This window comes from Mus musculus, chromosome 9, assembly GCF_000001635.26.
Source record: "Mus musculus strain C57BL/6J chromosome 9, GRCm38.p6 C57BL/6J".
Taxonomy (NCBI): Eukaryota; Metazoa; Chordata; class Mammalia; order Rodentia; family Muridae; genus Mus; species Mus musculus.
The window spans coordinates 39689051-39703044 of NC_000075.6; the positions used below are offsets into that span (position 1 = coordinate 39689051).

The following is a 13994-nucleotide window of genomic DNA, read 5'->3' on the forward strand; positions in this document are numbered from 1 at the left end:
ATACATTTAGATTGATCACTTTAGTTCTTGTGATAATCACATGTAGTTTTATGTAAATTTGTGTTACATATTATATATTTATATAAATTGATAATAAGTTATTAATTTATTTTCATTAATGTATGAAGTCTATAATGAGTGTTTACTGCATCGGAGTCATTGAATCTTAGATACTTTCGGTTCTTGTTAAAAGAAAGCTAATATTCTACCTTTTCTTCCTTATCTGGACTTAAATTTGTTTTTTGTTTATGCAGCATTGTAGGGGAGAGGTCATGGTTTCTGATCATTCCAGAGTTCCAGACGAGCCATCTCCATATAAACGTGTCATTGGAGTTTTTAGGACAATTAAATTCAGTCTCAATGAGCAGAGAAGGCAAACAAATAAGTGTATGAATACATTTCAGGGAAAGTAATCCTAGCAAGTATAGAAGAAATCGAGATATAATGAATGACATAAGAACCAGAAAGTTGTAGGATGCAACTAGGAGCAAGAGAGTCATTGCAAATCAAGATTAAAATAGAAAAATACTATTGAGAACTTATAATGTTTTTATCTCTATCTCTCTTTTTCTCCATATGTGTGTGTGTGTGTGTTTGTGCTTAATGTGTAATGAGTATTCAACTATGTTTATTATTGACAAGCTTGGATAATATTTCTCTTCTGAAACCCCTGTTAAAAATCTACATATGATTTATCTTGAATATGACATAATTCTATTTTTTCCAGAGGATAAGGGGAAGTAGTTAGAAAGGATGAGATTTTCAACAGGGACACATTTTTTTTTTAATGTTAACTGGTTCTAGTTATTTGTTGAGTAGAAGATTTGAGGAATTTTAATATACATCCTCGCTTAAAGCAAGGAGTGAGGAACACACTGGTTTAATATTGGCATGAATACCATGAACTATAAATGTCTGTTCAGGAAATACCCTTTGTCCCCATGAAGATAGCAGGATTTTATTGAAAAATATAGTGAGTGATGAGAAGATGGGGATACAGGCTTAAGTGCTTATAGTATCTCATACAACCAACCCATGTGCCTGTGCCATCTCAAAACATTCTAACACAATGCAGTATAATTGACACTAATGATAATTCAAATAGCAACTTAGAATGGCTCAGTAATATAATGAATGGGGTTTCCTAAAAGACAAAACTCTATCCGTAGGTTTGCAAAACACATGAAACTCAAGAAGAACAAAGACCAAAGTGTGAACACTTTGCCCCTTCTTAGAATGCTGCATATGTATCAAAAGATGGCCTAGTCGGCCATCACTGGAAAGAGAAACCCATTGGACACACAAACTTTATATGCCCCAGTACAGGGGAACACCAGGGCCAAAAAAAAATGGGAATGGGTGGGTAGGGAAGTGGAGGGGGGGTATGGGGGACTTTTGGGATAGCATTGGAAATGTAATTGAGGAAAATACGTAATAAAAAAAAAGAAGAAGAAGAATTGGGAATAAAACACCCATGGAAGGAGTTACAGAGACAAAGTTTTGAGCTGAGACGAAAGGATAGACCATCTAGAGACGGCCATACCCGGGGATCCATTCTATAATCAGTCTCCAAACACTGACACCATTGCATACACTAGCAAGATTTTGCTGAAAGGACCCAGATGTAGCTGTCTCTTGTGAGGCTATGCCGGGGCCTAGCAAACACAGAAGTGGATGCTCACAGTCAGCTATTGGATGGATCACAGGGCCCCCAATGGAGGAGCTAGAGAAAATACTCAAGAAGTTAAAGGGGTCTGCAACCCTATAGGTGGAACAATAATATGAACTAATCAGTACCCCCCGGAGCTCGTGTCTCTAGCTGCGTATGAAGCAGAAGATGGCCTAGTCGGCCATCAGTGGAAAGAGAGGCCCATTGTTCGTGCAAACTTTATCTGCCTCAGTACAGGGGAATGCCAGGGCCAAGAAGTAGGAGTGGGAGGGTGGGGGGGTGGGGGGAAGTAAGGGGAACTTTTGGGATAGCATTTGAAAGGTAAATGAGGAAAATACCTAATTAAAAAAAAAAGACAAAACTCTAAATTAGAGCATCTTCTAGGATAGATAAAGCATGATGTACTCAAACTAACTTCAAAAGAATGGTAAAAACTAATTTAAAAATTCATGTGTGTGTGTGTGTGTGTGTGTGTGTGTGTGTGTGTGTGTGTGTGTGATATGCTAGGGTACATTTGCATGTATACAGACCTTTAGCCTATGTGTGCAAATATAGAGGCCAAAGAATGACCTCAGGTATCTTGTCTGTACCTCCCAACCTTAACTGAGAAAGGATTGTTCACTGAATCAGGAGCTTGATGTTCATTGGCCATCAAGCCCTCAGAACTGCCTGTATTCATGCTTCACCCACCGATATTGGTGTTGCAGATATGCACTACCATACCCAATGGTTATGTGGATGCCAAGGATCCTAACTGGTCCACTTCTGATTTTGATGGTATACCTATAGGGCCCATAATTTATAGCATATAAGCTCAGCTTCTCATCTTAAGTAAGGATAAAATTGTGTACCAGAAATCTCAATTCAAAGTCCACAGTTAAATTTGCCATTTCGAGCAGATTTTTGGAGATTAAAATGTTATGTAATTACTGCTAACAGCAGCACCATGAGGGTAAAAAGAAAATTCCATCCAAAACCATTGAATTATCATTGATTTTCCTCACTTGCTCCCAATTTGGGTCACATAATACTGTTTTTGAGATGTGCAACTATAATGCACTTTGTGACTGGATGTTATTATAAACATGTGAGGTGCTATTATAAATCATACCTGATTTACAGTAGATATCCACTAAATGTGCTTCATTAAAGTGGAACAAAACTTACAGAGTTGCTGCAAATAATTTAAGAAGAGGATGTTTTTTAACTGTTTTTATTCTCAGAAGTCTATAGTTTCACGGAGACTGTGAGAGGCCCTTACTAATGCATTTGGGAAGGTGTCTGTACTGAGATAAAAGTGAATATGTTAGTTCTTTTGTGATTGGGTTACCTCTTAGTCGGACATCATTAGGAAGAGAGGCCCCTTGGTCTTGCAAACTTTATATGTGCCAGTACAGGGGAACACCAGGGCCAAGAAGTGGGAGTGGAAGGGGAGGGGAGTGGGATGAGGGGGGTGGGTATAGGGGACTTTCGGGATAGCATTTGAAATGTAAATGAAGAAAATACCTAATAAAAAATTGAAAAAAGAAAAAAACGTGAATATGTTAAGCCAGAATGAGTTAATTCAGAGAGAGAATAATGCCTACAGGTACCTGACTGGAGAAAAAAAAAAACCTTTGAATATACTGTATTTTACATAATATGAAAATGTGCAGAAACTTATGAATGGATCCATTAATTTTACAGAGAATTAGGAATACAACCAGAGATTGTGTCTTATGTATCCTTAATAAAATCTATTACTTTCTCCCTTTGAAGGAGAATATTTAACTAAATACTATGGCTGTGTTCTTTTGTTACAAGATTTTCTACAAGTTTTTTTTAAACAAAACATGATTAATTAACAATGAATAATAACTCAGTAAAGTCTTCATTTCTCTGTGCTCTGAGACACTGAGTGACAGCAATGACACTGACCATCATATTGATGGAGGAGAAAGGCTGAAGTCAAGACGTTCTATAAATCCTTGTGCCATAGGATTTCAAAAGTGAGAAAAACAAGAGTTAAGAAGGAAAGAAAGCAGATTTGAGCACTTACTTGGTCACAGGCCTTAACAGTTCATTGAGCTGCTAAGTCATCTTTAAATGTTTTCAAAGGTGATGGGGCTCCCCACTCCCAAATGATTCCCATTCCATTGGACTTGAAATTGTTTTTTTTTTTTTTTACCTACAGATCATAAATGCCCTCTTTTTCATTCAGGATGATGCAGAGAAGGGTGTATTACACCCTAGGTGACAGGATGATGTGTTGTTAGTGGAATTGAACAGACTTTCTGCATTTGTGGAATTTTAAACGATGTCACGGTCCCTCTATAACTTCATTCATGTTATAAGACTCAAGAGAAGAAGACTTCTGAGCTCAGGGAGTGATTAAACTCTTGTTACAAAACAATCTTCAGGAACATAATCCTTAAAGCAATTGACAGTGTCTGAATCCCTCTTGACCATTTCACTTTCTCTTCTGGGTAAATGTCTCAATGGACCAGCAGTGCCCTGGAAACCTCTGCAAGTTGCTGTGCCATCATTTAGAATGTGCCCCTTGTGGCAGTATTTTCTTTAAATACTTTCTTGGACAAATATTTTCTTGTCTCCTTATTTGTTTAATTATTGAATATGCCCCCGAGACAGACAATTTATCAGATTATATTTTTTCTGTCTACTTACCATAAGGACAGTATGAATAGCCTCCCTTGTATACCGAAGCCCAATAAATCTTTGTTTTAAAGATACTAAAAATGAATATATATTCATTGAATATATGAATATATATACACGCATATTATATGTGTGTGTGTGTGTGTGTGTGTGTATAAAACATAAAACACATTCATGCTTAAGATCCAGAGTTTTCATCTAATTGTCTCTCCAATAACCAGAAAGATATGTGATCCCTGATTCAGCTAGTTCCAAGCAACTCTTACATTTACTATCTGGCAGACTTCGTGTCTTTAGCTTCTATTCTGCAAGACCAGAAAATGTGTTCATCATCCTTAATATTTTACTGTTCAGACATGTCTGTCAAAAAGAGAAGTTGTAGATATGAGAACAATTTCCACATATGAGCATGAGGACTATTTTTTAATTATTTTGACAGATTTAAAGACCATGTTTTTAAAACTAACAAAAAGAGACTTTGAGGGCTTTGCATCATGCTCTGCTTTTTATTTGCATCAGCATGTAAGAATGTAGCTTAAGATAAACTTTGATCAGTCATAGCATTAAAAAAAACTCAGCAGAGTAAGTATATCTTTATATTTCACAGATTTAAGAATATACAGTTTAGGAAGGAAATCTTGCCAAAAGAAAACATGTTACAAATAGCAAATCTAGACTGAGTCTTCCAGCCACATAATATCTTTTTCATAAGTTCTACCCACAGGGTAGAACTCTACAGTGATACTTTCATGTCTTGGCGCATGTTTCTATAAGTACATGTGTTGTGAAGACCTTTATCTGAAGCTGATTTTTCCCAAGCCACCCAGTCTTGTACTAACATGAGATGTGACGCCTCCATGCTTGAGCTAAGAAAGGGTTGCTCATTCTTTTGTCATCATTCAACTGGCTTTCCTTTGGCCCACCTGCTTCTTCTGAATTTGCTGAGGGGATCCCTATGGATCAGTTATAAACATCTTATCTATGAAGCTCATTCTCTGTCTTTCTGCATCAGTTATTTGCTTTTTCTTTTCTTTTGGCGATCCCTGGTTTTATGTTTTCATATATCAACATTAAGATGGTCATAGAAAGAATCATTTTAGAGAAGATCCTTGAGAAAGAACTGTTTTAAACCACCACATAATATTAAAGATAACTCAATGAATGCTAATATGCAAGAACTAATGTCTCAGTTCTTCCCTTCAAAGATGGTCCCGTTCTTCCAGCAAGACTTTCTTGCCTAGTCCCATTGAACATGTATGCAAGCTGTGAGAAGACATCATAGGCCACAAATTTCAGTCTTAAATTTTCCATAGTTCAAGTCATTCTTGGTTTATAATCTGTTTAAATGTATTTTCTGTGCACATGCAGTGCCATTTGGGATACAAACCCATGAGGAGATGAGATAAGGCACTTTGAACTCAGGTGAGTTAGTTCAGTGATGACCATCATTATAATGACTATAATTCTCAGTGCTGAGAATGATCTTCTCAGGGAAATTTGTTAGTAAGACTCTTCTCCTAGGCAATGATAATATGTTCTGTACTTTATGCATTTGTTAAAAATACTTAGTTGCCTGACAGATCAGTGCTCAAGTATATTTGCTTTCTAGTACGGCTGTGTTCTTAGATTGGGTGTGTGCTCTGGGTCCCAGATATTCATGAACAAAATGAAGATGAACTCTGCTTATTAGAAAACTTGTCACACCAAATTATATTATTAATATCAGGCATGCATTATGATCCCTACTTTTCTTCAAGTAAGCATTCCATCTGTGTGTGTGTGTGTGTGTGTGTGTGTGTGTGTGTGTGTGTGTGTGTGTTGATAATCCCACTAGAGAGAATCTATCTTTAACCTTCATGTATCTTACCATTCCAGATGCTTCTATTTGGTATTGGAGAAGTAGCCTCCACCAATTTAGCAAAAGAAAGAGAGAGAGAGAGAGAGAGAGAGAGAGAGAGAGAGAGAGAGAGAGAGAGAGAGAGAGAGAGAAGGAGGGAGGGAAGGAGGGAGGAAGGAAGGAAGGAAGGAAGGAAGGAAGGAAGGAAGGAAGGAAGGAAGGAATGAAGGAAGGAAGGAAGGAAATTCCTAGGCATCAGGAAGTACTTTAGAGTTTATTAAAAGCAAATAGAAGATGCATAGCAAGATGAGAAACAGGCTGAGTTTCAGAGGTAGGCTACCGATAATAAGTATGAAGCAGGATAGTAGTGCTTCTTGGAAAGCAAATGTGTAGCATGCCTTACGAACACAGTTTTCTGGGGCAATGGAGGTGCAGAACTTGAGCAAGTAGCAAATCAATGCCTGTTCTAATGTGAGGTCCATGTCAGGAGAGGGAACTCATGACCAATACTGCCTGAATGACCAGGAATTAAGGCTGAATAGACCAGAGACCCAGGATTGACAAAAATCAAATTATTCCTAATGATATCCAATGATATCTAGATGATAGATAGATAGATGATAGATAGATAGATAGATAGATAGATAGATAGATAGATAGATATAGATTGTGCTTAACCTGTCATCAGAGAGGGTTCCTCTGACAGCTGATGGGAGCAAATGCATAAACTCACAGCCAAACATTAGTCAGAGAAAGAGCCAAATTTGGAAACCTCCTATACCTTGGAGCTCTGAGAACCCCAAGAAAGATGAGGGAAAAAATTGTAGGTGCTGTGATGGGAGAAAAAACAGAGACAAAGTGTGGAGCAGAGAATGAATGAAAGGCCATCCAGGGACTGCCCCACCATGATCCATGCCATATACATACACCAATCCCAGACACAATTGAGGATACCAAGAAGTGCTTGCTGATAGGAGCCTAATTGAGCTGTCTCTGGAGAGGCTCTGCCAGAACCTGACAAATACAGAGGCGGATGCTCACAGCCAACCATTGGACTGAGCATGGGATCCGCAATGAAGGAGTTAGAGAAAGGACTGAAAGAGCTGAAGAGGTTTGCAACCCTATAGGAAGAACAAAAATATCAGCCAACCAGACCTCCCAGAGCTCCAAGGAACTAAACACCAACAAAAGAGTACACATGACTCCAGTCACATATGTAGCAGAGGATGGCCTTGTTGGGTATCAATGGGAAGAGAGGCCCTTGGAACTGTTAAGGCTTGATGTCCCAGTGTGGGGGAATCCCATGGCATTGAGGCAATAGTTTGTTGGTGGATGGAGTAGCAAAATCATAGAAGCAGGGAAAGGGGAGTTGGGATAGGAGGTTACCCAGGGAAACCAGGAAAGGGGATAACATTTGAAATGTAAATAAATAAAGTATCCAATAAAAGAATAAAAAAGAAATTTCTATTAAAAATAAATTTCTATAAAATATCCAAAATAAAAGGAAAGAAATTGGTTCTAATACTTTATCTTAGTTCAATTTGGCTCCCAAAAGCCACACTTCCAGATGCTGAGGGTCCCTACCTCCAGCTGGCTTTGATTGGTAATAAAGAGTTTCTGAACAGCAAATGGCTGGGCAGGGAGACAGAGGTGGGACTTTTATATTGCACTAGCAAGGAACTGAGGGCAAGGAAGGATGCCACTCCCCTGATTGGGTCTGGGGTAGCAGATATGAAATATATATACTAAATGATGTTAACTCAGGAATACTGTGGGGAGATTTAGAAGTACCCACCCATTGAGCTAGTCAAGGTATATTAAAATTAACTGTTTGTACTAGTTTTATTTGTAGTAGCCAGAGACTGGAAACAACCTAGATGTCCTTCAACTGAAGAATGCATAAAGAAAGTGTGGTTCATTTACACAATGGAATACTACTCAGTTCTTAAAAAGAATGGCATCATGAATTTTGTAGACAAATGGAAGGAACTAGAAAATATCCTGAGTGAGGTAACTCAGACCAAAAGAGACCTGCGTGATATGTACTCAATTATAAATGGGTATTAGCCAAAAAATAAAATAAAAAATTACAGCAAAACCAGGCTACAATCTATAGAACTAAATAGCCCAAATAACAAAGAAGGGGTTCCCAGAGAGTGAACTACAAACCAAAGAGCAAGCTTGGGCTGGACCTAGTCCCCCTGCACATATGTAGAAGACGTGTGACTTGGTTTTCATGTAGGTTTCCCAATAACTGGAGTGGAGTCTGTTCCTGAATCTGCTGCCTACCTGTGGATCCTTTCCTCCTAACTGGACTGCCTTTTCTGCTCTCAGCAGGAGAGGATGTGCCTACACCTACAGTGACTTCATGTGCCAGGGGTTGGGGTTTGAGTAGGGTAGTGGAGGTAGGTAATACCCAGAAGGGATCTCTACCTTATCAAAGGAGAAGGTGTGGGAGGAATGGGGGAAAGATCTTTGCAAAGGGGTACTGGGCGAAGGGGCTGACATTGGGATGTAAAGTGAATAAATAATTTTTTTAAATTTAAACTAATGATTTCATATACTTATAGTAAATTAATTAAAAGCTAGTAGCCTTGGAGTAAAGCAGCAACGCAGAATCACTTACCTAAGGATGATGCCACCCACAACGGGCTGGGCCCTCACACATCACTCATTAATTTAGACAATAACAGACTTCCCTATAGACCAGTCTTATAAAGATATTTCTCAACTAAGATTCCCTCTTCCAAGATTTCTATGTTGTGTCAAGTGTCAAAATCCAGAATACCTAGCTCTCAGGTCTGATATTTTAGTGTTCTGAATTCTCGGTGGTAAATTTAATGAGGAACACTACAGTTTTCTCATGTATATATTTAAAATGCTAAAAAATAATCAAGATCCCCTCTGGACTGTGACTTGCAATGTCACAGTTGCAAATGTATGTTATTACTATTTGGGGGAGCTAAGAGACTTTAATTGTTTTTTGTTATTAATTATGATCTGAGTCACTATTGAAATCAATGTGGAGGTTTTTCAAAATCTACAAACATATCTATCACGTGATCCAACTACAGCATTCTTGGGAACACACCTAAAAGACTCTGAATCCTACAACAGAGACACTTGCTCATCCATTTTCATTGCTGGCATATTCACCATAGCAAGAACTGGAAACAGCCTAGCTTTCCATAATTGGATGGATAATGGATAATAAATTATAGTATATTTATGCAATGAAATATAATTCAGATGTTAAAAATTTATAAATTTCACAACCAATCGAAAGAGCTGGAAATAGTCATTCTGTATGAGGTAATCCAGACAAAGAAAGAATAATGTCTCATGTTTTCTCTCAGCTATGCATGTTATTCTTGAGTCTTTAGGGATTCATGATGTATGTTAGGAAATTAGTAAGAGGCTATGAGTGGGGACTTTCAGGAGAGGAAAATAGAATGTAGTAGTATCAAGTAACTGGTGGGTATTGATGAAGAACTCCAATGTCACCATATCTGGCAAGGTCTGAATGTTGTTGGTACCAAACATTCATTTTTGCTGTTAAAAGTTCTCTTTTCTATGCAGTGGAAATCTCCATATAATAATGGATCAAGTTTGTTTTATTCACTGTGGTAAAGTGCATAGCCAAACAACTTAATAACTGTCTGATAAAGGTTTTTCAAATGAATAAATTAATGAGTGTAACATTCAAATTATGTTATATGTGTATATTAACATTGAAATAAATAATTAGATACATCGAATATGAATGTGTATGTATACATGTGTGTTTGTATATTTAAGTAAGATTAATCATATATGAAAGAGAAAATCATTTTGCCCCTTCACAACTAGGATTACTTTAATTGTAAGGCAATAAGTAAAAATGAAATTTAGAACCCGTGGTATAATTCCTATATTGTTGATTTGTTTTCTTGCTATAGTTGGAGAACTTTAAGAAGTATTTCCAAGAAATAAGCAAAACATTGGGTTTTTTGTTGCAGCATTTGGTTTGTCTGGAGTTCCTCAGGCTAGTAACACTAATTCTTTCCCATTGAGGAGGCGTTGTGTTCATATGGAATTGTCTCTAACGATCATGCTATTGGTTAGGGAGGGGTGTGGAGGCATGACAGGAGAGTGCTAAGGCAGACTACAGAAACTGCTTCACTGAACAGAAGAGTTTTTAATGACTTTACAATGTTCATGTGATCAGGAGCTGGAAGTCATTTGTATTATGCTGGAAGCTAGTGTCTCAGGAAATATTGTTCTTGCAGCTCATCTCAATCAACAGAGATCCATGAATGTCTGCTTTAATATTCAGTGCTATGGTATTTTGTCCAAGGATGCGAGTTTTTATTTGATCTTAGCGTCTGGACAAAGCACCCCTGAATGTACCTTGTTAGACTGGAAAATATTTTTTTAATGCAGTATTTTTCTTTCTCACAAAGCATAGAATTCATAAATTAATCTCACTATCAAGCTAACTTTGGCCACCATATCCCCTGGTTCAGCCTGGCCTTCTGAGTTCCTCCTTTGATAATGGAAGAGCTGTAGTCTAGCTGAAGAAATTAAAGCTTTCAGCTTCCCTCATACCAGCTGAGAGGGGCTAATTCGTTTAAGGATATAGACATGAATCATTTTTTACAACCCACACTCTCTGGCCCAAGAGGAATGAACTGTGACGAATATGAACACTGCCAAGAGAAGTTGTAATGAATGTTATATTCATGACAAAACATCCCTTCCTAAATGACAAACACTTTGGTGATACCAGCCCGAAATGTTGTCTCTTACTATCCATAACCCTGGCTGTATGTTACATCTCCCTGGAACACACTTCTCAGCCATGTTTTACCTACAAGTGATCATATAAACACAGTACCTTCATTCATTAATACCTTTTGTGTGAGATGTTTTCTTGGGACCAGAAATAAATCTACTATATGCTATTTATTTTCTTTCATCCTTGGCCACTGCATTAGTTCAGGCCTGCTCTAGTCATTGCCTTAACTGCTCGTTTTTCCAATAGGTCCCACAGTCATCAAACACTTGCGATTTTATCTTTTCATTCTCTTGTTAAGCCCAGAGTCACTCATCAAATGACATGTGTCTGACCTGTCATAAAATGAACAGGCCACCATGTTTTATTCTTAAAGATTGGTGTGATTGTCTCAGCAACTACAGACTAGATACTGGATCAAGGAAAATATGGACTCTGAGAGGATTAAGTGTAGTTAGATATGGATGAGACATTAAAATAATATAAGAATTCCAGAAATTCCTTTAGGCTCTTGTTTATTTGAAAACAGAAGCTCCTATCAACTCAGTTCTAAGGTCTTCAAGCAGAGATAACGTTGCTGGATTATTCTGATAGGTTCCATTACTATTCTCTGATTCCAACAGGAGCATGCAGAAGAAAACTGAGTCTCTCCGTGTTCTTTTCTCTACAGTTGTTAGGAAGAGCTTCACAGCACATAATCGAATGACTAATAAGTTCAGTTTTCAAAATTTCATGCTAACTTCTCATTTGTAGTTTATTTCTGCTGAAAACAAAACTAAAAAGTGCTGGAAGATAAAGCTAAGTCAAGATCTGTGTCCAAGTAGGTATAAGCTGAAAAGGAAAAAGTGAATGTGATGCTGTACAGTATCTAGATTACTGCCATTGAATCCAGGATTCTGCCACAAGGTTGCTTAACCCTCCACTCAAGCTCTGTTCTTTATGTAATATAATTGTGTTTCAATGTAACAAGATAGTATTTGAAAAATAAACATCATATCTCTCAAAATTCAATATCCCTTAGGTGAATAAATCGATACATTAGTTAGTGCAGATATTTTATGAGAATATCATTTCAGCCAAGATGATAAAACACTAACGAGAATAAACATGGGAAGAGGCACAAAATTAGAACATTGAAAATAAGGACTCAGAAGCTACTGGTTCAACCATCATACAAAGAAATGAACAGAAAGCAGAATGAAAAGAATGGTGGGCAAGTAGCAGGCCCACATTGTTTTGCATACAGGAGGACTGCTCCATTCTCACATTCTGTGGTTTATGCATGTGAGTACAGGGCAGTCTGAGTCAGACAACTGGACCTGGAGGCTCCATCTAACACTTGCTCTCTAGATGTCAAATCTTTGCTGTTGGGAGCCGCCCCCACATTCGCCGTCACAAGATGGCGCTGACATCCTGTGTTCTAAGTGGTAAACAAATAATCTGCGCATGTGCCAAGAGTAATTTTCCACTACATGTACTCTGCCTTTACTCGGCCATGGGCTGCAGCCAATCAGGGAGTGATGCGTCCTAGGCGAAGGATAATTCTCCTTAAAGGGACAGGGTTTCGCTTTCGTTTTTGGGGGGCTTTCGTTTTTGGGGCTTGGGGCTTGCGCTCCTGGCTCCTGAAGATGTAAGCAATAAAGTTTTGCCGCAGAAGATTCTGGTTTGTTGTGTTCTTCCTGGCCGGTCGTGAGAACGCGTTTAAGACTTTGCATCTCAGTCTATAGTATTGTACATTTGAGTTGTAATAATATGAGTGTTCTTAAATACAAAGATGTTTAGAGTAGTCAATGAACCTATTACATTAGCACTGAAGGGTACCTAAGTATTCGCTACTGATCGTTCTTTACAAATGCTTGGGAAGGAAGCACAGCAGATGTAGGACAGTCCACAGTGATGATTTCACCTCCTTATTCCTAAGACTGTAAATTAACGGATTTAGCATAGGGGTGACCAGATTGTTCAGAATCTGAACAGTTGCATCCAACCAAGGACTTGGTGTTGGCCTTAGATAAATGAAAATCACTGGCATGTAAAAGAGCAAAATGGCAGTAAAATGGGCACTGCAGGTGGAGAAGGCTCTATGTCGACCCTCAGTGGAGCGGATCTGTAGGATGGACCGAACTATACAGCTGTAGGAGGTGAGGATGAAGAAGAAGCAACTGAGGGGCATGAGACCCACACTGATGAACCCTACCATCTCCAGGGTCGATGTGTCTGCACAAGCCAGCTTCATCACCACAGGAATATCACAGAAGTAATAGTTCACATCTTTGGGGCCACAGTAGGGCAACTGGAAGGTGAGAGTAGTTAGAAAGGTGGAATGAATACAGCCGAAAACTGCTGTCCCCATGGCCAGGAAGGCACAAATTCTATGACTCATTATGACTGAGTAGCGTAGAGGGTAGCATATGGCAACAAAACGGTCATAAGCCATCACTGTGTACAGGAAACACTCAGTACCACCCAGGAAATGATAGAAGAAGAGCTGGGACACACAACCTGCATAGGAGATGGCTGGAGTATTTCCTGAGAGGTAGAACAGCATCTTGGGAGAACTCACAGACGGGAAAAATATGTCACACACTGACAGCTGGCACAGGAAGAAGTACATGGGAGTGTGAAGCCGACTGGAGGAGACAATTGCAAGGAGTATGAGCAAGTTCCCCACGAGAGTGAAGATGTAGAAAGAAAAAAACAGGACAAAGAGCATGGTCTCCACACCCTCTGTGTGTGGGATGCCCAGTAGGATAAACTGAGTCACTACTGAAAGGTTCTTCATAGCTTTGAGAATGTTTGAACTTGCAAAGATTAAAAGGCAGCAATCTGGTCCTCAATGTCTATTAAGAATTTTTTTCTACTGAGAGCTTTGAGGATGTTTTGAGAAGCAAAACATTGCATTCTTCTGATAAGCAAAACCATATTCCCACAAAAGTATCCATTACTGTAAATTCATATTGGAGAGTCAATCTACACAGTTTTTAGAAGGGTTGATTCATGAATATAAATGATTGTCTTGTCTTTTACACCAAAGACAGAGGTTAAGAGACATGGCCAAG

The 13994-nt window shown here is 38.5% G+C and overlaps 1 protein-coding gene across 1 annotated transcript; it reads right to left on the reverse strand.

The window, feature by feature from the left end:
* Positions 1-12781: 12781 nt before the first annotated feature.
* Olfr149 (olfactory receptor 149) lies at positions 12782-13717 on the reverse strand. Its single transcript, NM_207138.1, has one exon. The coding sequence runs from the start codon at positions 13715-13717 to the stop codon at positions 12782-12784; it is 936 nt and encodes a 311-aa protein (NP_997021.1).
* Positions 13718-13994: the final 277 nt, after the last annotated feature.

Bases quoted from the DNA above. Each gene is read 5' to 3' on its own strand.
- Olfr149 (NM_207138.1), bottom strand. From the start codon at position 13,717: ATGAAGAACCTTTCAGTAGTGACTCAGTTTATCCTACTGGGCATCCCA.